This window comes from Sus scrofa, chromosome 5 (assembly GCF_054392235.1).
Source record: "Sus scrofa isolate SSC_HxYL_T2T_F1_AM1 chromosome 5, Sscrofa_HxYL_maternal_Yorkshire_Landrace_v2.0, whole genome shotgun sequence".
NCBI lineage: Eukaryota > Metazoa > Chordata > Mammalia > Artiodactyla > Suidae > Sus > Sus scrofa.
In genome coordinates, this window is record NC_139387.1 from 744,639 (window position 1) to 771,605 (window position 26,967).

The 26,967-nt window shown below is 61.1% G+C and overlaps 2 protein-coding genes across 3 annotated transcripts; one reads left to right on the plus strand and one right to left on the minus strand.

Annotated features, from left to right (window-relative positions):
• Positions 1–2,978: 2,978 nt before the first annotated feature.
• On the minus strand, positions 2,979–10,682 carry CRELD2 (cysteine rich with EGF like domains 2). Its single transcript, XM_003126783.7, has 10 exons — positions 10,395–10,682; positions 9,991–10,073; positions 9,221–9,331; positions 8,875–8,966; positions 8,001–8,177; positions 6,528–6,623; positions 5,519–5,602; positions 4,517–4,612; positions 4,228–4,374; positions 2,979–3,247 (listed from the first exon to the last, which is right to left on the minus strand). The coding sequence occupies exons 1-10, from the start codon at positions 10,518–10,520 to the stop codon at positions 3,198–3,200; spliced, it is 1,062 nt and encodes a 353-aa protein (XP_003126831.5). The 5' UTR covers positions 10,521–10,682; the 3' UTR covers positions 2,979–3,197.
• A 259-nt stretch (positions 10,683–10,941) lies between these two features.
• On the plus strand, positions 10,942–21,178 carry ALG12 (ALG12 alpha-1,6-mannosyltransferase). Of its 2 annotated transcripts, none has more exons than XM_021091350.2 (10): positions 10,942–11,017; positions 14,201–14,466; positions 14,548–14,680; positions 16,692–16,865; positions 17,375–17,569; positions 17,902–18,005; positions 18,492–18,715; positions 20,191–20,360; positions 20,440–20,515; positions 20,605–21,178. In XM_021091350.2, the coding sequence occupies exons 2-10, from the start codon at positions 14,272–14,274 to the stop codon at positions 20,834–20,836; spliced, it is 1,503 nt and encodes a 500-aa protein (XP_020947009.2). In that variant the 5' UTR covers positions 10,942–11,017; positions 14,201–14,271; the 3' UTR covers positions 20,837–21,178. The 2 variants fall into 2 exon arrangements, with proteins under 2 accessions (XP_020947009.2, XP_084881465.1); XM_085025339.1 differs by having other exon boundaries at positions 16,696–16,865.
• The last annotated feature ends 5,789 nt before the right edge of the window (positions 21,179–26,967 follow it).

Sequence of the window (26,967 nt, forward strand, 5' to 3'; positions counted from 1 at the left end):
GGGTGGGGACGGGAGGCCCTCCGCACAACCCCAGGGTGCAGAGCGAGCCATGGGCAGACTGCTGGGGCCAGGCTCCCCCCCGGGGGTGGGGGCGCCTCTTCACGGAGGGCACCGCTGGGGGCCAGGCATCCTGGGCTCTGGAGGGCAGTTTACCCTTCATCCCATTGTGACAAATGTGTGACAAACCTGGACCACCTGTTGAGGTCTGCGGCTTACGAAACATTTGATATGTGACACAGGGTCCTACATGTGGGCACATCAAACCAAGGGACACACTTTACAGCAAAGCCAAGGCAGGACGGGGCCAGGACCTCGGGTACTCACACGTTGCACTGCCAGGTTTTATGAAACAACCGGCTGAATCCAGGCCCCTTGTGGAGAGGGCCAGCCGGGACCCGGGCATGGTCCAGGTGCCATGTGCAGGTGGGAGCAGCCCCGGAGTCTGAGCCTCCTGGCTCCCTCAGGGGACATGGCAAAGAGCCCCCACCTGGGCCTCCAGGAGTCTTGTGCCAGGGACCAGTGGACGGCGGAAGTGCCACCTGGGCAGGGGTCCTTGACCCCAACGAGCAGGAGGGCAGGCTACCCAGCTGGGGGGCATGGGGGTGGGCATTGCTCCCTGAAACCCTGGAGTCTTATGAGGCTGGGCCTGTGTGGAGGGGCCGTGGGGCCGCTGCGACTCCCTGCCCCTGACCGCCCCTCCCTGGGCAGCGTGGAGGGTGGGAGGAGGGAGCAGAAGGCAGGGCCGTCCTTGGACGAGGTCACTCCAACCGTGGGGGGTCCGGGCTTTGCAGCTTCGGTGTGACGTCATGACGGGGGTCTGGCCGATTTCCTGCCTGGCTCGTCCAGTTTTGACCCCAGGAGCAGGACACGCCTGTGGGTGCTGGGGGGGCAGGGCATCCTCCCTGTTCCCCCCGCCTCACCCCGCCCGCGCCTGCAGACCAGGCAGAAGGGCCCGGGTGGTCCCACATCGCCACCTGCTGGCTGCGCCTGCCCCTCCAGCCCTGAGCCCAGGCGCTGATCCAGTGAGGGGATGGGACCAGTCCCTCTGCTCCACCAGGGCGGAGGCCCTGGGGCTTGGGCCGGCGTCATTGCCAAGTCACCCCCGCCCCCCAGCCCTAGGCAGAGCCAGACCCTCTGTAAGGACACCCACATCCTTGCACCTTGGTCCCAGGGACCTGGCAGCACCATGAGCTGCTAGCCTGACCCACAGAGGTCCTGCTGGGGGCGAGCCCACGCTTCCTGCCCCATCCACACTCCTCCCCAGTTGGTTGACTCTGCACCTCGTCTGGCCCCAGCTCCCATTTACAGATGGGGTGGGGTGGAAGGGGGCCAGGCGTTCTGCCATTGACTCTGGACAGCCCCAGGGGCCAGAGTCCCAGGCGGGGTGCAAAGACTCCCCTGGGGAGGGGGGAGGGGGTCGTAGAGGGGTGAGATGTGGGGAAGGGGCTAGGGAGGAGATGCCTAGCCTGCCTCGTCCCTCCCCAGGTGCACTGGTGCTGGAGCTGGTGACCCAGGGTGGGGTTGGGGTGGGGGATCCCTCGGACTCCATTGGCCAGCATAGGGCTCGCCGGGGAGCAAGCTGAAGGGCTCAGGCTGGGATCCAGCGTTCCCGTGTCCCAAACAGCAGGGCCCACCCCCACCCCACTGCCAAGTGACTGGCCTTTTTCGAACACATACTGATGTCACCTGTGCTGGGGAGGGGACACCTGACATTCACCAAGTGGGGGTGGGGCAGCCACCCAGGTGACCCCACCATTGTGGGGAGACAGTGCCACCCAGTGGCTGTGAGCTCATTCCCACGGCCGGCAGCAAGGACAGGTTCCAGCTGGAAAGGCAGGGTCAGCTCCCTACTCGGGCCACGCGGCCCCACTTGGGGCATGGCTTTGGGACCACGCGCAGGATCTGAGCCTGGCAGGGCCCACACACCTGCCCTGGCCTGGCCCTCAGCAGGAGCCTGAGTGCTGTCCCCCACCCCCTCCCCCGCTGGGGAGCCGTCTTAGGCCCCCCTCCCCAGGGCACCCCAGGCCAGGGGCCTCCCTCTCCTGTCTGCCCATCTGTCAGCATCTCCACCAGCGCCAGGCTCAGCCACACCCACCTGACACCTTCCACAGGCCCCAGGGCCCTCAGGCGTGGCACCCCCTCCTCCAACAACCCCCCACCCACAGAGTTCCTGGAAGCCCCCAAATTGCAGTCTCCCTCTTCCTCCTCCTGGACCCAGTACCCTTCACGTCTGCCTGGCCCCTCTGCTGGTCACCTCTCCTTTGACAGGCTCTGCCCCTTGCCCGCCCTGTCCTGTAAGCTTGACAACTGACCGTCCCCCAGGGTGGGCTCTCCCGTGCACTGCATGCTCTCCGCAGTGGGCTGTGGCTGGAGCGTGCTGTGGCCCTGGGACCAGCGAGGTCGGGGGGCAGAGCCCCACCTGCAGGCACTCCATCCCGGGGCCCAGGTGAGGGCGAACGGCTTGGGCTCGGAGGGCAAGGTCAGTGAGCAGACGCGGATGGTCACAGGCGTCAGGACAGTGGGAGACATCTGTGTGGCCGGGACTGAGACCTGAGAAGCAGCAGGAGGCCAGGGAGCTGGGGGGCGGTGAGCCAGGGGGACTGGGCGTTCACTGGGGGCAGCCCTGGCCGGCTGGGTGGGGGCAGGGGTCTGTGGAGCCTTTTTCTCAGAATCTCGCCATTCCGACACGAGGACCAGGCCCTGGGGGTCTTCTGACCTTTTCTCCTACTCAACCCCTAAAGACGGCCGCCCCCAGGGTCCCGACAACACTCCCGCTGGGCCCCCAGGTTGGGCCCTGAAACCCACCCGGGAAGGTTCTGATGCAAGTCTATGGGGGTGGTGGGCACAGAGCCCCAGAGGGCCAGCCTGGCTGCGCCGCCTGTGTCCCAGCAGGACTCGGGGACAGACGCAGGACAGGCCAGCTGAAGGGAGCAAACGCCACTTCCAGTGAGAAAGACCCACTCTGGTCTCTGCCTGACTACCTTCAGTGGCCAATTTTATTATAAACGACGGTATCAAAATATACAAATCTGTTTAAGAATAACCAAGAAATGCAGCTTTGTTAAGGGTCCCATGAGCATCAACCGTTTCAAAAGGCAGCGTCCCCCTGACGGCCCCCTGCAGCCACAGGGGCGCGTGTCCGGGACCTGAGTCTGAATAACTTAGAGGGAAGATGTGGCTTCGGTCCTGGGTGCTCGTCACAGGTCTTCGCGGGAGGGCAGCTCTGTGGGATTTTCTTCTGCCGCTTCTGTCAAAACAAACACAGATCATTCGGGAAAATCCTAGCCCACAAGGCCCTGAGGACGTGGCCACAGGCTGCACTGGGGCCAGCAGCGTGTGCACGGCCCGCCCGCGGCCCCGGGCGGGAGACGGGAGCCGGGAGCCGGGGAGGCGCCTGAAATCAGCCCAGACGAGACGAGAGCCTGCGTGGGGCCAAAGGGCGTGACTGTGCCCCTTCCGTGGCCGGGCCTCGCTCTCTGCGGCCCGTGAGGTCCCCTCTGTCCTTGGGGCCTTGTGGCTCCTAAAGAGTGTCTGCGTGTGATTTGATCGTGTTTCCTGCTGGGGACCCGGCGAGCGCACTCCTGGAAACTCGGCCGCTGTCTCTCTGAATGAACACTGCTGCTCTCTCACCCTCCCCTCCTCTAGGTCTCCCATGTGACGAGCGAGGAAGAGGCGCTGGTGGCCCCACCCCTACGGGACGGGTCCTTACTTGGAAATAAGGTGGTGGAGGTAGGGTGTGCTCACTGGCGTGGATCCTAGCAAGGAAGGTGACTGGTGCCCCTCTAAGAAGAGTCACCCAGGGGGAAGGCCAGGTGACCAGAGAGGCAGAGGCTGCAGGGACGCAGCTTCGAGCCCAGGCGCCCAGAGCGATGGCTCCCAGACGCTGGAGGAGGCAGCAGGTGCAGAGGGAGGTGGCCCGGCCGATGCCCTGATCTCAGCCGTGCAGCCTCCAGGTCAGGAGACAGTATAGTACATCTCTGGGGCACTTTGTCTCCTGCGGAGATCGTGTATCACCCTCTGGGCCCCGCAGGGCCCAGGGTTCCTCGGCTGGTGGCCCATCTGCTGAGCTGCCTGCCGCCTGCCCCCTCCGTGAGCGCGGGAGCCCCTCCAGGGCTTCGGCCCCGCGCCTTTACCCTGCCGTCCTCCCTGAAGCCCTCTTTGCGCTGAGTGTCTCATCCTGGGCCTGGCGGCCAATACATGAGCCCCGGAGCCGGGGCCTGCGCTTACCGTCCCCCGCGGGCCGTGTCTGCACACAGGCATCCTCTGTCTCCTCGAAGCCTTCGGGACACACGCAGACGTAGCTGCCGGGCGTGTTGTAGCAGTTCTCATTCTGCCGCGAACAGGGCTTTTCTTCCAGCGAGCACTCGTCAATATCTAGAAAAGACACGCTGCTTGACCAGCCAGTCCCTTCGCACTGGAGGAGCGGGGTCTGCAGGTGGAGCTGTGCCCAGGGTCCTGCCCCCCCCAGCAGCCTGCAGGGTGGCAGCCCCGCCCAGGCCCGGCCGCCTGCCCTCACCTGTGCACTGGCCGCTGTCCTTGGAGTAGCCGGGCACGCACTCCTTACACCCCTCGGGACCCTTGCCCGTGCAGCCCACACAGGTGGCATCACAGTCTGGGGACGAGAGGGAAGACATGACGACACCAGATCACCTTCCAGTGGCCAAAAGGCACCCTGAAACCACACTCGAGCCGGTGGGGGCCCTGCAGCCAGAGAACCGAGTCCCAACACCTGGCCTCTGTCCCCGCAAGGTAGGAACTTGCTGGAACTGACCATTGGTACCACGATCCCAAGGGACCACGATGTGGGGTTAGGGCGGGGGGATGGGGGGCACCAGCTTTTCCCAAAACAACCCCCCCTTCAGCTTGTGGCATCGCTGACGTGCCAGCTAGGAGCTCAGTGCCAACAGCAGCAGAGAGCAAGTGACACCTTTAGGGCATCCCACTTAAGTCTGTGCCCACAAACACGGAAGTGTGGCAGTCGCCACATGGCCATGGACACGGGAAGGTGGCCTCCTGTGCTGCTTTCTGGTGGCAAAACCTTTTGGGGGGGGCGGGTGTGGACTGAAAATCCACGTGTCCCTGGACAGAGCAACTCGGAAACTAATCCAAAGAAAACAATGAAGAACATGAAAAGCTCTACCTATGAGGGTCTTCAAACTTTGTAATTGTGGGAAAATTGCTAGGAGCTAAATACTCAACAACGCGGATTGTTGAAGAGCGCAGCAGTAGTGGCCTGCTGCAAAATCATTAACACGGTGTACAGAGACTTGACGTACAGAGGGGGCACAACGTCCGATGGAAAAAACAGGCAAGGAGACTCCGAGCCAGATCGGCGCTGCACGGCCGGCCCCCCGGGAGCGGGCGCTCCGCGGAGGGAGGCCCCTCCGGGAAGCGTGGTTACCTTCTTCTCAGCTTAGCTGAGCTTTCTGGGTTTCCTTCAGCCAGTGTCTACGCCTTGTGCTGCCACCTTTCATTTGTAAGAGGAGGGGGAACACCGCGGGGGGGGGGGTCTCCGCACCTTCGCAGGTGAACGCGCCGCGGCTGTTCTCGCAGTACTGCCCGTCGCCGCAGGGGGGCGTCTCCGCCGCGCACTCGTCCACGTCTGCAGCGGGAGGCCGGACGGTGACCCACCGGGACCAGGAGGGGGCGTGACCGCCGTGGGCAGTCATGTTTGGACAGGCATGGGGGTGGGCGCTCCCGTGCGGGTGTGGGCAGGGGGGCGGAGGGGACCCCCAAGGTGGGGCCAGGGGCTGACCTGAGCTCGATGAAACCAGGAGCCTGGGCTGGGGAGGGCGCCACCCTCCCCACTGAACCTGGGACGTGAGGCCCAGCAGCTGTGAGGGGTGAAACCAAAACCCAGACCGTGGGCTCCACCCGCAGCCCCCCCCTCTCCCCCCGGTTGCAGGACACCCCTTACAGGCTGCAGCTGCAAAGAAAAGATGCACCAGCTTGCCGGGAGGGGGTGGGGACAGGAGCCCTCCGCGAAGGGCCACGCAGAGCTCGGGCGGGAGAGGATCAGGAAGCCACAGCCTTCTCCCTGCCAGCGGCAGCACCTGTGGGCACCCTGCCTAGGCTGCTATTGTCCCCACCACAGCCAGAGGCCAGCGACACCCCCCACCCCCCCCGCCCCGCAACAACAACCTGTCTCTTTTATGAAACCAGAGCCCTGTCTCTTTTACGAAACCAAGGACATGCTTGGGCATAAGTCCCAGGTCTCTCTCCTGGGCAGAGCCACCTGGACCACCAGGGCCACCCGATGGGAGGCAGAGCAGCTGTGAGGGGTACACCAAAAGCCAGGTTTTGATAGCAAGGACAGTGGTTCAAGGGCCACCTCCCCAGGCCAGAGTCTAGGCCACGGTGGTGGTGGGGGGGCACATTCAGCAGCCCACAGACAAGACTGCACGTGGGTAAATCCTGCCTCCACGCTGTGGCCACTGAAACGTGGCCTGGGACGTCAGAGTCTCCTTCACACCCCACGTCAGGACAGGGCAGAGAACAGACCCCACGGTGGGGGGCGGGGGGCTCACCCACGCAGGCGTCGTCCTCCTGCACCCAGCCCACTTCGCACTGCTCGCAGTCCCTGTGGGTGGGGCCCGTGCACGTCTTACAGGACTGGTCACAGGCTGCAAGGCAGAGGCGGGCAGCCGTCAGTGCCTGCGAATCCCGCTCGCAGGAGTGAACACGCCGCGGAGACCATTTCAGAAATTAGGAACTTGTGTTTGCTAGGGGAAAACAAAAGCTGCAAACACGCAGAAACCCCAGGGAATGCAGTTCCCGATGTGGCGCAGTGGAAACGAATCCGACTAGGACCCATGAGGTTGCGGGTTCGATCCCCAGCCTCGCTCAGTGGGTTAAGGATCTGGCGTTGCTGTGAGCTGTGGTGAAGGCTGGCAGCTGTAGCTCCGATTTGACCCCCAGCTTGGGAACCTCCATATGCCACCCTCACGGCCCTAAAAAAGCAAAACCAACCAACCAACAAACCGGAAAAGCAAGATCCAGTCGGCAAATAAAAACCTACTTGTGAGCTTCACAGGATTTCTGTAAAGAGCGAAAAGGTGACAGTGGTAAGAGCCGCAGCGAGTGAATGTTCTAGAGCCTGGCCCCGGGTGGGGGAGTGGAGCTTGGCACTCACGCAGGTCCCCAGCCCTACGCAACAATAGGGGACCCGCAGGAGAGCGGCAGCCCCACCGCTGCCCTAGGGCGGCAATTGACACAGCTGCTGGGAGGCCCCCAAAGCCTTCCTCTGCCTCAGTGACAACCGGAGAGAAAGCAAGGGCACTGCCCATGGATGAGCGGGTCCAAGGCCCGTCAGAGGACACAGCCTCACGAGGAGGGCACAGGCCTCCCCTGAAGGGTCAGCGGGACCGTCACAGCTGGGGGCTCCATCCGTGCCACCCCATGGAGACCCATGATGACAGCCAGGGCACCTGCCAACCAGGGAGGAGGGCCCACCCTACCACACCCGGGAACCACAAGGGCGGGACTCTGTAAGGGGCCCCGGGGGGCCTGGAGGTCACACCGCGTGGCCTAGGCCCTCGTCCCCATCTACACCACCTCGCCATCCTGTTCATGTACCGACTCTGCGGGGACTCCAAGACCCCAAGCTCCAGCGACAGCAGGCACACCTGGCCTTGCTCCCCGAATCCGCCAAGGCCACCATGGGGGAGCTCGACGGTCCCACCCGCATGGCCCTGGGGCGCGCAGGCCCAGCCAGAGCAGCCCAGCTGCTGGCCACAGAGCCCCGGGGCCAGCACGGATGGCGGGACCCCAGACCCCCACTGTTGACCCTCTGAGTCCCCCTCCAGGAGGAGGTAGGGAGCTCAGTGGCTCGCTCTGCCCTTCAGGGCTGGTCTGGGGCCGGGAAGTGCCTCTGTCCCTGGCTGCGGTGCTGTCACCAGCCTCCTCTCCTCGTACTGGGGCCGCGCCTTCCCCTGAGCTCCCAGAAGTCTGGGTGAGAGGTCACCGGGGCCCTGCTCCCATCCACACAGGCGGCTCCAAACCTGAGCAGACGCTGTGTGTCGCATTCCTCAGCGAGCTGAAGTAGCCGTCCACGCAGTCGGTGCACAGCGGCCCCCGGTAGCCCGCATGGCACTGGCAGGACCCGTCCCCCTGCCTGCTGCCGTCTCCGCTGCAGTGGCCGTTCCCGCTGCAGGGCCTCTCCGACCCGCCCTGGCACGCTGTGGGGACACGAGGCCGGCTCAGGGCGCACCCCAGGGGGGAGCGCCTCCCCCGCGCGGCGCTACACCTGCCAAAAAGCGCTCTGGACCCCTCACTGAACCCCCAGGCGGCGACTCGGTCTGCGGGGACACGGGCCCCACGCTGTGCGTGACTCGCTGGGGTCTGCAGGCCCTCGAGGGGCCTCGGCCGGGACATGGGGCCACCCCACTGTGGCTACACACCAGCAGGGAAGCAGGGAGGGTCTGGGCCCGCAGCTGTGCCTTTCACCCAGGTGACCCACAAGAATGTTTCGGTGACAGCGGGGTGGCGACCGTGGCTTCGCTCAGTCTCTTCACCCCGGAGGCCGGACGCGTTCCGTCCAGGCTGACAGACGCCCCATCCACAGGCTTTCACACGGGCTCCACCACTCTGTGGCCGCCGCCTCGCATTTGGAGGGCGGCGTCCAGGCGGGTGGCTTAGGACAGTCGCGGGTGGGCTCCCGTGGGTCTGGGGACTCGTGAACTCGAAGTGCCCTTGGGCTCAGACACTCAGAGCCGCATGGCCCAGAGGAAGTCCCCAGGGCTCGGAGGAGGCAGTGCCCCAGGCGCTGCAGGAGCGGACGGCCAGGACCCTCCTGCGCGAGTGCCCACCTGGGATCAGGATGCGGGGCAACCGGAACGAAACGGGACACTCAAGAGCCCCGGTAGAAAAACGTACCCAGGCAGTCCGGCCCGTAAGTTCCCGGAGGACAACAGACTTCCAGTGTTTTCACACAAAACCATTCAAATAGGTCAGGATGCTTCTTCTTCCTGAGGGTTTTAAAAAGCGTCCCTAAACCTCACGTGACAGCGCTCCTCAGCGCCGAGACTCAGTTGAGCGAAAGCGCGGAGCAGGCTGGGCTCGGGAAAGGCGGGTCTGCACCCGCGGCCCGTCTGGCTGAGTCCCTCCAGGTCGCGCTTGGGACACAAGCGAGGGAGAAAACAGGCTCGGGCAACGCGTCGCCGGCTTTGCTACATCGGACAGCCTTTCCAAAGCTGTTTCCCAGAAGGAGGAGCGCACTCACAGCCGCAGCCACCAGGCCTCCAGGCGCTCCTCGTGCTCCTCCACCAGCTGGTTGCACTCGAAGTCGCTGCTCCCGCACAGGCCCTCCAGGATCTCCAGCAGGCGGACCTCGCTGCAACACGCACAGGCAGTCAGCACCGCAAGGCCAGGGCAGAGCGCCCTCTACAGGGAGGTCCGGAGGCCAGGCCCGAGGGACCGTGGCGCTTCACTGAAAAAACCCTCAACAGACACCCCAAATGGAGCTGGGGGCTGTCAGTGCCAGGCGGAGAATTAAAGGCGGAGGGCAGGGGTGGTCAGGGTGGCCCATCAGGTGTGGGGTCCAGCGGGGGAACCCCTGCCATGGGCAGGATGGGGCTGGAGCTGCGGTGGGGAGGGAGTGAGCTCCATCTGTTTTTTGGTTTTTGGTTTTCTTTAGGGCCACACCTGTGGCACATGGAGGTTCCCAGGCTCGGGGTCGAATCGGAGCTGCAGCTGCCAGCCTACGCCACAGCCACAGCAATACCAGATCCGAGCCACATCTGTGACCTACACCACAGCTCACAACAACACTGTATCCTTAACCCACTGAGCAAGACCAAGGTGTGAACCCACATCCTCCTGGCTACTAGGCGGGTTCTTAACCACTGAGCCCCAGTGGGAACTCCCCACCTGTGTTTGGCACCGGCACCTGGTAAGGACAGGTGCCGGTGCCAAAGGGACTCTGTATCATCAGTGCTCCCGGGGACATGTCACCAAAGGCAGGCACTGGGCCGCTCAGAGCAGGGTGCCTACCTGAATTCATACTTGGACAGTGTCTTTTCCTCCCAAGCTGTGTTTCCACCTCCAAAGTTCTTATTTGCCGTGTCCACCATACCCTGCGGGGGAAAGGTGGCACTGCTGCCTCACCCCTGTTCATGGCACGGTCACCCCGGTTCCATAGCAGGGGTGACCCCAGATTCATGGTGGGGTGACCCAATCCATGGCAGGACAACCCTGGGTCCATGGTGTGGGGACCCTGGTTCATAGCGGGGGGTTGGGGGGTGTAACAGTACACAGCAGGGCAAATCTAGTCCATGGCGAGGTGACCCCGGGTCCACAGTGCGGCAACCCTGGGCCCATCGTGGGGTGATCCCCGAGTCCACGGAGGGGCGACCCAGGCCCACCCCCTGGCTCCATGTCCTCGCGGAGCGGCACACCTGGTTGAACTTGTCCACCAGCTCCCGGCAGCGCTTACAGGGCGTCGGCTTCTTGGTGGCCTCGCCGGGAGGCGGCGGCAGAAGCAGCAGCAGCAGCACCCCCAGCGACGGGACCGGAGGGCGCATGGCGGGCCAAGGCGGACAGCGCCACGGGAACGCGGCCGCGCGGGCACCGGCCGAGGTCCAGCAAGCACCCGCCGAGCGTTCCGACCCTCGGCCGCCCACCGGCTCAGCAGCGCCGGCGGTTCCCGGGCCTACTTGACGGCGCCGGCCGGGGCCCCGCCCTTCACCATCCCTCGCGCTGCTATTGGTTGGATGGCTCCGCCCCGTCCTCATGTGGCCCAATCCGAGCTCGCCACGGGAGGCCACCAATAGGAAGGGCCCGGGTCAGCGTGCCGCCGGGAGGGTTGGGCACAGGGGGCGGGGAGATCCGAGGCGGCTGGCTCACGCCCCGCCTGTGGCGGCCATCTTTACTCCGGGCAGGAAGGGCGCCCGCTGAGACGGCAGCTAGGCATTGGTGGCCATGTTAGGTTCGGTCAAGGGCATCGGTTTCCGCTGCTCCACTTCCGGTCGAGGGCAGCTCTGGCGGCCGCGCTTCGAGGGACTGTGCTCTGGGCGGCGAGGTCAGCGCGCGCGGCTCTGGGGGCGGGCTGCGGGGGCTCCGGGCCGGCGCTGTGGCTGCGCTTCTCGGGCATCGCCGGGCTTGTCCACGCGGGAGGGCCGCCAGGCCTCCTCACCTGGGGCCTGATGACTGTCTTTGGGGGCCCAGGAACCTGCATTTTGCATTTCCCCACGCGCCCCGGGCATTTAGCACTGGAGCCCGTGGTTTGAATCCGGACTAAGATGAGCCCTATCCCGACTGTCATAGAACAAAAGATACAAAGTTTTCTCTGGCCTAATTTGCGCCAGATGGCTCGTTTCCGCCAGGGATTAATAATGTGAACATCTGATATGACCAGTTTCCCGCAGAGACCCTAGAACCCCATAGACAAGAGGGCCTCTGTGGGCTTGCCTAATCCGAGATGCCACTGTTCTACAATTTGCGCGTTGATGAGTTGTGGCTGGCTTGCTTGCTTGCTTGCTTTGTTTATGTTTTAGGGCTGCACCCGCGGCATATGGAGGCTCCCAGGCTAGGGGTCCATTCGGAGCTGCAGCTGCCGGCCTACACCACAGCCACAGCAATGCGGGATCCAAGCCACATCTATGACCTACACCACAGCTCACGGCCACGCCGGGTCCTTCACCCACTGAGCGAGGCCAGGGATCGAACCGCATCCTCATGGACCCTAGTCAGATTCGTTTCCACTGCGCCACAGCAGGAACTGCCTGTTATTGTCTTTTCTAATGAAAATGGAAGCTTAAGAGCTTTTACTGCACTTCCTTTTCAAGTCGTTGGAGCACCTGCTATGCTCTGGGCTCTGCTGACACCTGAGTGAATGGGGGCGGGGGTGCCCTCAGGATGAGAACCCCCGGGGGGACAGAGGGTCAGTGATGGGGAAAAACAAAAATCCTGCCGCCAAGGAGCTTACGTTTTAAAAAGAGGGAGACAGGAGTTCCCGTTGTGGCGCAGTGGTTAACGGATCCGACTAGAAACCATGAGGTTGCGGGTTCGATCCCTGGCCTCGCTCAGTGGATTAAGGATCTGGCATTGCCGTGAGCTGTGGTGTAGGTCGCAGACGTGGCTCAGATCCCGCGTGGCTGTGGCTGTGGTGTAGGCCGGCAGCTGTAGCTCCAATTTGACCCCTAGCCTGGGAACCTCCATATGCCGCAGGAGCGGCCCCAGAAAAGGCAAAAAGACAGAAAAATAAATAAAAAAAAAATAAACATAAAAAGAGGGAGACAGGAGTTCCCTTCGTGGCTCAGCAGTAACAAACCCCACTTGTATCCATGAGGATGCGGGTGTGTTCCCTGGCCTCGCTCAGTGGGTTAAGGATCCGGCGTTGCCATGAGCTGTGGTGTAGGTGGCAGCTGTGGCTTGGCTCTGGCGTTGCTGTGGCTGTGGTGTAGGCCAGTGACTACAGCTCCGATTAGACCCCTAGCTTGGGAACTTCCACATGCTGTGGGTATGGCCCTAAAAAGCAAAAATAAAATAAAGTAAAAAAATTAAGAGCAGGAGACAGTGACGCAGTATGGTCTGTCCCTCCAGTGGTGTTTGCATTTGCTGCTCTTGAAGGACTGACTGCACAGCATGTTGGTGATTCTTAATTATTAAAGCCGTTTTGACCCCTTCCTTCCACCGCCTCCCCACCAGCACCACCGCCACGTCAGACTGGATCCGGTTTCTTCTAATCTGCAGATTTGCCCTCGCTTAGGGCCTCTGTACCTGCTACCTTTGGAGATTAAGATTTCATAAATCTCCCTCAAACCAAAAAGCACTTCTAACAACCAGTACGCACCTCCTTTTGCTTCTGGCCCTCCTGGGTTTTTTTGCTGCCTTTTATTTCGGCACCCCTACGTGTAACTAAATCCCCCAAACCTGCCCCTCTCAGGCAGCAAACCCAGCAAAACCCCCACTAAAATCCCCCGTCAAGCAAACCCACCTCGTGGAACGGTTAATGGGGGCCGCCCTGGCCTAAAGGGACGGCACGTAAGGGACAGCCGCTGCTGAGATGAGTCGCTCAGACTTCTCAGGCTGGGGAAGACACAGCCGTGCCTTTTTGTCCTGAAATAGCGTTGATTTACAGTGTATGTTAGTTTCTGCTGTCTGCAGAGCGACTGAGTTATACACACGCAGACGGGTTCTGTTTTTCAGCTTCTTTTCCGTTATGGTTTATTACAGGATATTGACTATGTTTCCTGTGCTGCACTGTAGGACCTTGTGTCTCATGCTTTTTACATATGACAGTGTGTATGTGTTAGTCCCAGACACTCTCCCCCGCTTTCCCCTTGGGTACCCGAATGTTTCTTTCCTCCCGCTGGGAGTCTGTTTCTGTTTTGTTAATACCTCCATCTGTGTCATTTTTTTAGCTTCTGCGTATAAGTGCTGTCCTATGATGTTTGTCTCTCACTGACCTCACTTATGTGATAATCTCTGGGCCCAGCCGTGTCGCTGTCAGTGGCATCATTTCATTCGAGGAGGATTCCGTGGTGTATACCCTGACGGGTAGCATGTCCACACACACACACACACACACACACACCTTGTCCACTCCTCTGTCAATGAACATGGGGTGTTTCCATGTCTTAGCGATTTGTAAACAGCGCCGGCTGTGAACATTGGGGTGCATCTTTTTGAATTTAGTTTTCTGGGTGATTGTTGGATCGTAGGGTAGTGTTTTTATTTACTTATTTCCTTTTTTGCCTGCCCCGAGGCATAGGGCGTTCCCAGGCCGGGGATCAGATTCCAGCCACGAGTTGTGACCTACGCTGCAGCTGCAGCAACACCAGATTCATAACCCAGTGTGCTGGGCCAGGGATCGAACCTACATCCCAGCGCTGGAGAGACCTCCCGAGCCCATTGTATCACAGAGGGAATGCCCACTTTTATTTTCTTAAGGAACCTCCGTACTGTTTTCCAAAGTGGCTGCATCGGTTTCCATTCCCTGCACCAGTGCAGAAGGAAAAGCGTGATTTTTTTTAGCCATTCCCACAGCATGTGGAAGGTCCCGGGCCAGGGGTCGAACCTGTGCCCCAGCAGTGACCTGAACCGCCACTCGGACAGCACTAGCTCCTTAACTGTCAGGCCACAGGGAACTCCACGCTTTCTCTTTAGACCCTCCACTTGGATGTGTTTTCAGATGTCCGAAGGTAGGGCACTTCCCAGGGCCCCCTTACCGTCACACGCGTCTCCCCGGTGTTCGCTCCAGGGTGAGGTTGAAGCTTGGGAAGCCGCGTCTCCATTCCTTCAAAACGCTTCGAGTGGCGCTGCTGGCGGTGGATGCAGGTCCGGGAGGCCCAAGCACCGATGGGCGGGAAGAGGCCACCGGGCCCGGGCCAGCCTCGCGGGCTCCTGGGGCTGCTGGTCGCCGTCGCCGCACTCCACCTGCTCGCCTGCCCCTACACCAAAGTGGAGGAGAGCTTCAACCTGCAGGCCGTGCACGACCTGCTCTACCACCGGCTGGATGTGCAGCAGGTGGGTCCCCAGGTCCTCACCGCCCCCCCCCCCCCCGCCCAGATGCCCGGGGCCTCGCTGACCTGCCCTCGTCCCTTGCAGTTTGACCACCTCGAGTTCCCCGGCGTGGTCCCCAGGACGTTTCTCGGGCCGCTGCTGCTGGCCGCGCTCTCCAGCCCCGCCGTGTGCGTGCTCTCCCTGCTGGAAACGTCCAAGTTCTATTCTCAGTTCGCAGGTACGGCGCCTTCAGGCGAGGGCCGGGCACAGAGCTAGTGTCACCTGGCCGGCACCTGCTTGGCCACTTGCTCGGGCGGCTCAGAGCAGGGGTCTAGGTCCGGTCTGCGGTGACCGCCCAGGGTTGCCGAGCCCCCTCCCCGGGCTGGTACAGGAGGAGGCGGCCCAGGCGTGAGGCGCCTCCTGCAGAGCCGCCTGGGGAGCCCTGTCCCGAGCGGCAGCATCAGGGCTGTGTTGAGGCCTCATGTCCCTGCCGCCCGGAGGCCTCATGGGAAATCTGAGCAGCGACTGGGACTAGGTGTGATAAAAACTTACGAAAACAGAAAGGCCACCAGCAGGCCTTCCTGCAGGTCCCGTGTCCTCCCTGTGCCCACAGCGACTCCCCCTTCCTCCCTTTATTTACCTTCCCTTTTCAGGGCCACGCCCGCCCGCCGCGTACGGAGGTTCCCAGGCTACAGGTGAATCGGAGCTCCAGCCGCCGGCCTGCGCCACAGCCACAGCCACGCGGGATCCGAGCCGTGTCTGCGACCCGCACCACAGCTCACGGCAACGCCGGATCCTTAATCCACTGAGCGAGGCCAGGGATCGAACCCGCGTCCTCATGGATCCTAGTCAGGTTCTAAACCCGCTGAGCCACAGTGGGAATGGGAACGCCACCAACTCTTTTTTTAAAACCAAATTCACAACGTATTCCTCTTCAACCTCGTTTTTAGCCAGTAGTCAACATCGCTCTGTTTTAGTAAATTTTATTGCATCTGTACCCAGACCGTGTTCAGATTTCCCAGCTGAGTCTAACACATCTTACAGCTGCTTTGTCTGGCCTGTATGGAGAGCTTTGAAAAATACACATTCCTGGCAGAGAAGCAGTTCTGTTTTCGGAAAAGGTAGATGAGGAAACGGAGATCCACTCTCCTCGGGCAGGCAGACAGGCTGTCCCGGCCACGAGGCGGAGCCAGGCAGCCTGGATGGGAGAGTTGGGGCCGCGTCTGAGCATCAGGCCCTTGGTAAATGTGGCCCTGGAGGTGTCGGCCGGGTGGGGGGGCCCCTGTTATCAGGGCCGGGCAGTCACACGGACACTCCTGCCCTGCCCAGTGGCCATGAGCCCCAGAACCCCCCTGCCGGGGGTCCCCAGGCCCAGTACGGCTTCAGGCTTGGGCTCCTGGGGCCTAGGCGTCCGTTCCCCTCACCCAGCGCTTTTTGGGGAGATAGTTGTGAAAGTGTTTATTGTTAAATAATGGACAGAACTCAGATGTGGCCCTCCATGCTCAAAATGAGAAGAATTCTGGTAGTTGCAAGTGAAACACGAACAGATTCACCATTCTAACACTAGTTTCGGTAGAAGATATACTGTCACTTTGTCTTTTTAGGGCTGCCCTCGCAGCACATGGAGGTTCCCAGGCTAGGGGGTCGAATCGGAGCTGCAGCTGCCGGCCCACGCCACAGCCCCAGCCACGCCAGCTCCTCAAGCCACGGAGCGAGGCCAGGGATCGAACCTGAGTCCTCATGGATACTGGTCAGCGTCGCTTTGCTGAGTCACCACGGGAACTCCACGTCTGTTTTGTTCGTTGAAGCATGGCTGCTGTACGGTGTGTCAGCAGAGTGACTCAGTTACACACGTGTGTCCTTTTTCCGACTCTCTTCCGCTGGGGTTAATTGTAAGGCATCGAGCGTCGTTCCCGGGGCTCCCGTCGGTCCTGGTGGGTCCTGCCCTGGGTTTGGTTGTGTGTGTCAACCCCAGACCCGCCCCCGCGTTCCCCTTTGGGAACCATAGGTCTGTTTTCTGTGTGAGTCTGTTTCTGTTTTGTAAATGAGCTCCTTGGGGTCGTTGTAGGTGAAAGAGGGGATTTTTCTGCCTGACTCACGTCACTGAGACCCGTGGTGTCCCGATGTCACCACCTCTCCCTTTTCTGTGGCTGAGCAGCGTCCCGTTGTGTACCCACAGCCCATTTTTCACACCCGAGGCGGCTCCCCTGACTTGGGGGCTGTTCCCGCCACTGTGCCCCTCTGTTCAGTCAGGGCTGTCCTTGGACTCGGCGTCATCTGGGGGCTCTGGACTTTGCAAACCGAAGTGAGACGGCAGTTCGGGGCCCCGGTGGCCACTCTGTTCTGCTGCCTGACGGCCTCGCAGTTCCACCTCATGTTCTACTGCTCGCGGCCGCTGCCCAACGTGCTGGCCCTGCCCTTCGGTAGGTGCTGCCCGTGCGGGAGGGAGGGCAGTGCCCACTGGGCATCTCAGAAACGCCGGGAGCGGGGCTCTGTCCTGGGTGCTGCACCGGGTGTGCCTCCGAGGCCTTGGCTGGGGGCCCTGGGAGCCTCTGCTTCCAGGCGGGCCGCTTTCCCTGGTGCCCGGCCTGGAGGCGGAGCTGGTCCGGGGCAGCGGTGCTGGGAGGGAGGGCGGGCAGGCGGGGCTCCTCTGGGAGCCGGGGGAGGCCACGAATAGGCCGGAGGGGAGGCCTGGCCCTCGCCATGCCTGCAGCAGGGAACTCAGAGGGGCTGTGGCAGGAGCGGTGGCGGCCGTGCTGCGGGCGGGAGGGACTGCGTGGGGCCGTGGGCCTGAGGCTCTGGGCGGGGTGGGAGGCGGTCGCGGGCACAGGTGTCTGGCTCGGTACCGGCCGTGGAAGCGCGCCTGCCGGCTTCTGGAGGCTTCGGCGAGGCTCTCCTAGAGAAGCTGAGCGCCCGGCCACCCGCCTTGCAGTGCTGCTGGCCCTCACAGCCTGGCTGCAGCAGAAGTGGCCCCGCTTCATCCGGCTCTCCGCCTTCGCCATCCTGGTCTTCAGAGCCGAGCTGAGCCTGCTCCTGGGCCTCGCGCTGCTGCTGCCGCTCTGCTCGCGGAGGCTCTCGGTGGCCAGGGCCCTGCGCTGCGCCGTGCCCGCCGGGGTCCTCTGCCTGGGTGAGTCGGTCGGGCTGCGCTGGCTGGAGCAGGGCTGGCTCGGGGGTGATTTCTGAAGACGGAACTCGGGAGGTTTCCCTGCTCTTGTCTTTTTCTTCAAATGCAATGACCTTCACCTTCGGGGGTGTTCAGACGGCTTGGTGCGGGTGTCCCCGCCCTTCTGCCCGCGCGATCCCCCCGCCCCTGTGCCGGGGGACCTGCGTGAGGGGGCTTGTTGGGGGCGGAGGACCCCTGCCCCCCGACTGCCGGTGGCTCCTGCTCCGGTGCAAACGGGGCTGCACGGTGGGGACTCCAGGCGGCCCGGCTCGCCCTAGCGCGGCTTCTTTTCTCAGGGCTGACGGTGGCCGTGGACTCCTACTTCTGGCGCGCTCCCGTGTGGCCGGAGGGAAAGGTGCTCTGGTACAACACCGTCCTGAACAAAAGTTCCAACTGGGGGGTATCCTTCCAGCGCCTCTGCCGGCGGGGGCGGAGCCGGGCGAGGGCGGGGCCGCCCCCCCCTCCCGGCGCGGGGGTGGGGGGTGGGGGGGGCTGGTGGCCCCTGAAGCTCCGGGACCCGCCGTGCCTTCTTACTCGGAGCACCGCGTGGCGTCTGTAGCCCCAGCTTCCCCTTGGTCCTTGCCATCACCTGCCCGCCTTTGACGCTGTAGAGAGGACTTGGGGTACCGTGAGTCCCCGGTGCGCCCATCACCTTGGGGCGACCGGTGTTCACAGTGAGCCATCCGAGGGGAAGGGGAAGGAACTCCGCAGCCCCACGCGCCGCCCGCGGCCTTGGTGCTGGTGCCGCTCCCGAGTCCTGGCCTCCGTCTGGGTGCGGCAGGCCGGGCTGTCAGGGCTGAGGCCCGCCGCGCTCCCAGCTCGGCCTGAGCTGGGCCCGGGGGACGGGACCGCGGGTGGCGCGTGGCCTCCTTAACCCCGCCCGCAGACCTCGCCCCTGCTGTGGTACTTCTACTCGGCCCTGCCCCGCGGCCTGGGCTGCAGCCTGCTCTTCGTGCCCCTGGGCGCCGTGGACAGAAGGGCCGTGGCGCTGCTCCTGCCGGCGCTGGGCTTCGTGGCGCTGTACTCGCTGCTCCCGCACAAGGAGCTGCGCTTCATCATCTACGCCTTCCCCCTGCTCAACGTCGTGGCCGCCAGGGGCTGCGCCCGCGTGTGAGTGCCCTCCCTGCGCCCACAGCTTCTGGAATGCCCCCGGGCGCTTTGCTGATTCCCAGAGGGGGTGACTTTTAGGGGAAGCCACACGTTCAGCTGGGCACCGTGTCAGAGATGGGCAGCCTGGCCACCTCCGTGGTATGACCGCAGGCAGGGCCAACACGCTTACCAGGCTCTGCCCGGTCCCACCTTCAGTTGATTCGGACACGGGCTTCAGGCCTGCAGGGCTCGGTCCCTCAGGGGAAGGGTGTAGGGAGGGTCCGAACTCGGCAGGCCTGGCCTGTGTGGTCCTTGGACAGTGTGTGTCCAGAGGAGTCAGTGCCATATAGAGACCAGGGGCTACACAGCCACAGAACAAGGGGGACAGCCCGGCCAGGCCACGCGGGGCTGCCACTCACCAGGGGTCAGGGCCACGGATGGAGGCGATATGGTCACTGCCTGTGATGGGAACAGGAGGCCGTGCCCAGGAGGCCAGGCCCCCTCATCTGCCTCACTTTGCAGAGGACAGCTGTCCAGGGCACGGCGTGGTCCCCGTGCTGCCTGGGGGCCTGGCGGACGGGTCACTGGCTGCTGCTCCTTCTCCCCGAGGGTGCGCCCAGGCTCAGAGGGAGGAGGGTCTTGCTCGGAAAGTCCAGGCCGGCTTCACTCAGTACAAACCTTGGCAGCAGGGAGGGGCTGAACCAGGCTCCCCCTACCCCTGGCCCCACACAAGGCAGGAGCCCTCAAGGCCAGAGGGTGGGGAAAGCGGGCCCCGGATGTGCTCCATGCTGTAGGGGCGCCAGGGCTGTAGGAGACAGGCGTGGGTGGTAGACCTGAGTCCCCAAGAGCAGAGAAAGGACTTGAATCACAAGCTTTGAAAGTCCCTGTGTGGGGCCCAGGTGCTGTGCCCACACAGGCACGAGGGCCAGTCACCTTAGGGGCGCAGCCTCAAGTGGCTGGAAAAGACGCCTGAGTTTGTGCCAGCCTCCCCGTGTAGTGAGGGTCACCTGTGTGCCAAGGCCAGGGTCGAGTGAAGGGCTCAGCGGGCCTGGCGGGAGACTCAAGCATCCAGCCGAGCTCACAGGCCCGGCAGCCTTCCTGCCAGACAGCTGGGGACAGCTGGGGTGCGTCCCCGCCCGGCTGCCCTCACTCACAGGCTCACCTGGGTGAGGGGTTTGGCCTGGAGGCTACGCTCTGACCTAAGGAATGACGTGGGCGACCCCTAGTGGCTGGGCTGAGGATCCGGTGTCCCTGCTGTGGTTCTGTCCCTTGCCCAGGACCTTCTGCAGGCCAGGGCCCCAGCCCCAAACTCCTCATCACCTAAGTTTCAAATGGGCATCTGGGTGGAGCCGCAGAGAGCACGTGTCCCGGCTCCCTGCTTGGCGATGCCACGCGCTCAGACTGGGTGACGCTGAGCAGCTGCTTTCTGCTCCTGACGACACACTCCTGCTGTGGCACTGCTGACGGCTTCCCGCACAGCACACCGCTCCTTCCAGGCTGAACAACCGCAGGAAGTCCTGGCTGTATAAAGTGGGGTCCCTCTTTGTGATCGGACACCTCGTGGCGAACGCCATGTGCTCGGCCACGGGCCTGTACGTGTCCCACTTCAACTACCCCGGTGGCGTGGCACTGCAGAGGCTGCACGAGCTGGTGCCCCCGCGCACAGGTAGGTGCCCGCTCGCCCGCCGCGGCTCTGGCCAGGGGTGCGGATTGAGGGCTCGCCGAACAGATGTGCCTTTCCACAGATGTGTCTGTGCACATTGGCGTGGCTGCTGCACAGACGGGCGTGTCTCGGTTCTTGGAAGTCAACAGTGCCTGGAGGTATGTTCCCGCCGTGGCACGGCTGCAGGGGTGACTCCCAGGGCACCGGGCGCTCGGACCCGCGGTGCACAGGCTGCTCTCCCGCGCAGGTACGAGAAGACGGAGGACCTGCAGCCCGGCTCGGAGCGCATGCTGGCCTACACGCACCTCCTGGTGGAGGCGGCGCCCGGGCACCTGACCCCATACCGGGACACGCACCGGGTCCTGGCCAGCGTGCCCGGCACCACCGGGCTGAGTCTCAACCTGAGCAGACTGCCTCCCTTTGACGTCAACCTGCAGACAAAGCTGGTGCTTCTGGAGAGACTCGTGGGGCCTTCCTGATGAGGGGCCCAGTCCTGCCGGAACAGCACTGCTCCGCCGGCAACAACAGATGCGACCGTGGGGCAACCATCAGAGAACCACAGACCCGAGGGTTGCCTTGGTCGTCCAGACGGAGGGCTGTTCCCGGCAGCGGGACGTGGACCTTGCCCCGCGGAGCTGCCTTGGGGCGGCACCGGGGCCTCTCGGCATGTGAAGGGCCCCTGGGCATCGTCCCCACCTGTGCCCCACACTGCAGGGCAGGGCCTGTTTGGGGGTCACGGGTGCACCATTTCCACTTCGGGTGAGATTTTAGGAGAGGAAGGTGTTCAAAAAGAATGTGAATAAAGTTGCAGGTGTCTTCTTGGCGCGCTTCCGACGTGTGGTGCTCGCGGAGCCGCCTGCTGGGCTCTGCTGAAGCGACACCGCGGCACTTTCCGGCTTTGCTGAACAAGCGTCTGCTGAGTTTCCGGTGAGTGTCTGACCCACCAGGCCCTGAAGACAATGCAGAGTATGGGGCGTGCTTAGCATGCGTGTACACATATGCACACACACACACACTGCACGTGTGCATGGAGACAGGCAGGTTTTTCTGAGCCAGCCAAGAGTGAGCCGCCCTCAGCCTGGTCTCAACCCCGAACACCTCGGGGTCCCAGGAGGTGGTGGCCGCACCCCGTCTGACAAGGCGTCTGCGCAGACCCTGGCCGACCAGGAGGCCCCCCAAGTCTCCCTGACGCGGTGCCCACCAGCGGTTCCACCGTGGCCGGTCTGCGGCGCCTCCGCTGCTGCCCCTCAGCAGGCGGCCCCCTCCCCGTTGATCTGTTTACTGTCTGTATTTATTATTTATCTGTTGTCGGTGATTCTCAGATGTCAGCCTGCGTGTGCGCGGCCCACTGCTGGCCCTCGAGGGCTGTGAGGGGCTGGTCTCTGTCTTGGTTTTCAGATTGCAGAGTCACCAGGGCTCTGTCCAGGCACACTGGGTGATGCGCCCCAGCGTTAGTTTTCTGAGCATCTCCCTGCTTCCTGGCACAAGGCTTCAGTCTCAGTCTCAGCCCTGAAATTGGCTATTTTGAGGGGCCAGGCTCCTTGTGGCAGGGACTGGCTCTAGAGACCAAGATTGGGGCTCAAAATGTGCTCATCGCTCTCACAACGCCCGTGTTGCCAGGTCCTTTCTGTGGAGAGACGGAGGACGGGCTCGCCTGCACACACACACCCTGCCCAGCACACGCACACCTGCCTGGAGGCACACACACACACCTGCGCAGGCACATACATGCTTGCACCTGCCCGGACCCCCCCCCCCACTTGCACAGGTGTGGAAACTCAGCTCCATGCTGGCACCTCCAGTCCCATCCCAGTCTGTGGGCTTCTGTGCCTCCCTCATCCCATGTCTGCACGTCCTGCCGTCCACCCCAGAGTCCTGACCCAGCACCATTACTGTGCACTTGACCCTTGAGCAACATGGGACTTGGGGGCGCCGGCGCCTCGCAGTCAGAAATCCGCATGGCACCTGGGAGTCCTCCAGAGCGTGACGCCTGACAGCTGCTGCTGAATGGAAGCCCCGCCGATACCGCCAACGGCAGAGTCACACACACTTGGTATGTTGCGTGTTACACACTTCAGTTGCTAGAGAAAAGAAAACCGCAAGAGGATCAACGGTACTTTAATGGAAAAAAAAAAAAAGGCGACACGAGGGCATAAACGATGCCTAAAAGGGAGCCAGACCTGAGGGTCCTGCGCCAGAACTCCCCGAGCCACGGCGGCCGAGAAGAGAGAAAGCCAGCGACTCCCGAGGAAGTATTCTGCTCAGAAGGCTTGGCGAGAATACGGGGGTTTTGAAGAAAGCCCTGCGCTTGGCCACCATGAAGCAGATTCAAATGCATCGCGAAACAAACGACTCAAGAATCTCAGTTCTAAACGGCCCCTTCGGACCCATCGTGTTCGCGTGTTAAATACGTACTTTCTAGGGACGGCTTTGGAACACTTCTCTGGAAGGAAGAATTAATCAGAGCTCGTTGGTATTTCATCGTATTTCAGGATCTTCCTCGGCTCACTCGAGCAGGGGGGTCTCACAGATCACGAGAAGGTCACTAGTTGGTAGGCAAGGCTTGAAATGTTGCTATAACATCTGTGCTGAGTTTACTGCCAAGACTTTATAGTAAGATCAGAGTTTTAAAAGTTTCTTAGGTTTACGAGTTGCTGTCATGGCACAGCGGTTAACGAATATGAGTAGGAACCATGAGGTTGCGGGTTCGGTCCCTGGCCTTGCTCAGTGGGTTAAGGATCCGGCGTTGCTGTGAGCTGTGGTGTAGGTCGCAGACGTGGCTCGGATCCTGCGTTGCTGTGGCTCTGGCGCAGGCCGGCGGCTACAGCTCCGATTAGACCCCTAGCCTGGGAACCTCCATATGCTGCAGGAGTGGTCCTAGAAAAGGCAAGAAGACAAAATAAATAAAAGTTTCTTAGGTTTCAAAAACCAAGTTCAGAAATCCAGCCAGTAACTGCCAGACAATAAAATCATTATGAAGCTATATTATTTCATGTTTTAGAAAATTTCGTAGAAGCTGTCTGCTGCATCACGCTCAGCCTTTCTTGATGTACTGAATAACGGGGGGGGGGGGGGGGAGTGGCTATTCCAGGGAGGAGGGAGGGTGGGCGGGATGGAAAGGGAAGGGAGAGATGATTATGAAGTGTGGCAAGTCAGTGAAATGCCAGGCTGTAGTCCAAAGACAGAAAAGAGACAATCGTAAGGGGAGGAAGTGAATTGTCAGCCTGGTTCTGCATCTGTCATAAGTTGACGTCACCTGTTTATAGGATGCGTCGCGTCCCCAGGGAGTACCTGGAGCAGCATCGCGTCAGTTCATGTCTTAGTGTGGACGTGACACGCAGCAGTAACACTGGACACTGGCGAGGAAAAGACCCCGAGAGGGGAGCCGCATCTGCTTCCAGGTGTGATGACTGTGTGCTGGTAACAAAAGCTGCAGCACGAGGCTTTGTAGTCGCCTCGTGTCCGCGACAGGGTCACTTCGAGGTGGCCCAGCCTGAGCACCGCTGGCGGGGCTGTCATTTCAGTCCCGTCCCTAACAGGTGTTGGGGACCTGGTTACATTAAAATCCCCACACAGGCTGTCCCACGCTTCGTCCAGTGAGGGGAGAGGCGCGCCAGACCGTCGTGTAATTCGTTGAAAGCACAGTTATAGGAGTTCCCATCCTGGCGCAGTGGAAGCGAATCTGACTAGTAACCATGAGGTTGCGGGTTCCATCCTGGCTTCGCTCAGTGGGTTAAGGATCCGGCGTGGCCGTGAGCTGTGGTGTAGGTCGCAGATGTGGCTCAGATCCTAGTTGCTGTGGCTCTGGCGTAGGCCAGCAACTGCCAGATTAGCCCCCTAGCCTGGGAGCTTCCATATGCCGCAGGTGTGGCCCCGAAAAGGGAAAAAAGAAAAAGAAAGCATAGTTATAAAACAAAGCCAACACGTTATTAATTTATAGTCAGCATCACTCCCCTTGCGCCTCTGCAGGGTCAGGCCGTCCGCTTCAATCCAAGTCCTGCCCAGGGTGCTCACTACACGATGGACGGCTCGGTGACAATGACACAGAGATGACTCATGCTGTTCTTGCCCTGGTTACTAGATTTTCACACAAGGACACACACAACAGATAAGTTTTTGTTTGTTTTGGTTATTTTGGCCATGCCTGCAGCGTGCAGAAGTTCCCAGGCCAGGGAAGGACTGCATGCCACAGCCGCAACAACGCTGGTTCCTTAACTGCTAGGCCACCAGGGAACTCCAACAGATAAGTAAGTACATCAGTGGAACAGCCTGCTGACTGTTCCCTCGGCAGCAGGAAGCGGATCATCGCAAAGGCCTTCAGCTCCTCCTCTCACATCTGGAGGCTGAGGAGGCGACGGCGCTGGTCCTGCTTGTCTCGGGGGCAGAGGTGGGGGGATGGGGGGAAGAGGCAGACACGCTTGGTGTCGCCTGGCGGAAGTGTTTCATCACTTCCGCCTGATTTTTTGGTTTTTCCTTCCACCATCGCTGTGGTTTCAGGGTCTGTATCTACACGACCGTGCTGAGTGGCCGGAACCGGCTTCCTGGCGCTGCCTCTTCCTCGGGTCGGGCTGGTCCAGCAGCTCTTCTCCATCAGGTGGCCTGGTGACTCCCCTGGTGTGGCGTCTTGAGCCCTTGATCCAAGATCCGTGTTTTGAAATCCGGCCCACGTTCGCGTTCCTAATTTCCTTGCTTGGCTCCGTCGAGGACCCTGTGACGTTGCGAGGACTCGGCACAATTTTCTCCCGCAGCAGTTTCCTGGCTTGATGGTTTTCCTCGCTTTTCTATAACAGGACACCATCTTCAGGAGCTCCTATGGTGGCTCGGTGGGCTAAGAGCCTGACTAATTGTTGGTTTTTTTTTTTTTTTTTTCTTTTTAGGGCAGCATCAGCAGCATATGGAGGTTCCCAGGCTAGGAGTTGAATTGGAGCTGCAGCTGCCAGCCTACACCACAGCCACAGCAACGTGGGATCTGAGCCATGTCTGCGACTTACACCACAGCTCAGGACAATGCCAGATCCTTAACCCACTGAGTGAGGCCAGGGATGGAACCTGCAACCTCATGGTTCCTAGTCAGGTACGTTAACCACTGCGCCACGACGGGAACTCCGAACCGGACTCGTTTGTGGCTCTAAGACTCGTCTCCTGTGAGCCTCCAGGATCCGTCAGTAGCAGTTTTGGTTTTCCTGCCCCAGAACCGGCTCCCAGGCCACTTTCCGCTTGTGAGTTTCTGCGCTGGTAAACTGCCTGCCTGTCCCCGAGTCCACAGGGCAATGGTTTGCCCTGTGTCCCCTCTTCCCGTACAGATCCAAGAAGAGCTGGTGATGTTTCAGATTGTTCTGTTTTTTTACTTTTCAGGATGGAGCTGCAGTGTCCAAGCTCTTTACAGGCAGAGCTCAATACTGGAAGTCAAATTTTTTCAATGTATTAGTCTCTTAAATTATGAAAAAAGAAACTCCCCCCAGTGAAGTTATAACTCCTCTTTTTAAAACTTTATTTTAAAGCTTTATGGAAGCACAGTTGATTTACAATGTTTTGATAATTTACAGCTCATTTTCACGGTAAGACTAGGTTTTATAATTGCCTACATATTCACCGTCTCTAAAGACTTTCTTTTTAAAAAACTTTTTTTTTTTTTGCCTTTTAGGGCCACACCCACAGCACATGGAGGTTCCCAGGCTAGGGGTCCACTTGGAGCTGCAGCTGCTGGCCGACGCCACAGCCACAGCAACGCGGCATCCGAGCCATGTCCACCACCTCCACCACAGCTCACGGCAACGCTGGATCCTTAACCCACTGAGTGAGGCCAGGGACCAAACCCACATCCTCAGGGACACTAGTGGGGTTCACTTCTGCTGTGCCACAATGGGAACTCCCTAGAAAACTTCTTAAATTGAAGGATAGCTCATTTACAATGACATGTTAGTTTCAGGGGCTCAGAAAAGTGCTTCGTATACATATGGATCTGTGGTGGCTCCATTCTGCGTTTTCAGAGGAACCTCCATACTGGTCTCCGTGGTGGTTGTGCCAGTTACATCCCACCAACAGGGTAGGAGGGTTCCCTTTCCTCCACTCCAGTAGCTGTGGGAATGCTGGATCCTTAACCCTCGAGGCCGCAAGGGAGCTCCAATTGTTTGTACCTTTTTAAATTTTTTGTCTTTCTGCCTTTTCTAGGGCTGCTCCCGCGGCATATGGAGGTTCCCAGGCTAGGGATTGAATCGGAGCTGTAGCCACCGGCCTGCACCAGAGTCACAGCAACGCGGGATCCGAGCCACGTCTGCGACCTACACCACAGCTCACGGCCACGCCGGATCCTTAACCCAGGGAGCAAAGCCAGGGATCGAACCCGCGACCTCATGGTTCCTAGTCGGATTCGTTAACCACTGCGCCACGACGGGAACTCCTTTTCTTTTCTTTTGTTCGTTTGTTTGTAGGCTTTTTGATGATGGCCATTCTGATCGGCGTGAGAGGTACGTCGTTGTGGTTTCGATGTGCGTTTCTCTAGTAACGAGTGATGCTGAGCATCGTTTCACGGGCCTTTTGGCCTCTGTATGTCTTCTCCGGAGAAGTGTCTCTTTCGGTCTTCGACCCGTTTTTTTCTATTTTCTTTTCA

Excerpts from the sequence above, each read along its gene's own strand:
- CRELD2 (XM_003126783.7), bottom strand. The coding sequence starts at position 10,520 with ATGCGCCCTCCGGTCCCGTCGCTGGGGGTGCTGCTGCTGCTGCTTCTG. Across the intron at positions 4,613-5,518 it reads CGGCGCGTTCACCTGCGAAG|ACTGTGATGCCACCTGTGTG; the intron begins GTGCGGAGACCC and ends TCTCGTCCCCAG. Across the intron at positions 4,375-4,516 it reads GGACAGCGGCCAGTGCACAG|ATATTGACGAGTGCTCGCTG; the intron begins GTGAGGGCAGGC and ends TGTCTTTTCTAG.
- ALG12 (XM_021091350.2), top strand. The coding sequence starts at position 14,272 with ATGCAGGTCCGGGAGGCCCAAGCACCGATGGGCGGGAAGAGGCCACCG. Across the intron at positions 16,866-17,374 it reads CGTGCTGGCCCTGCCCTTCG|TGCTGCTGGCCCTCACAGCC; the intron begins GTAGGTGCTGCC and ends CCCGCCTTGCAG. Across the intron at positions 18,716-20,190 it reads GCCAGGGGCTGCGCCCGCGT|GCTGAACAACCGCAGGAAGT; the intron begins GTGAGTGCCCTC and ends CGCTCCTTCCAG.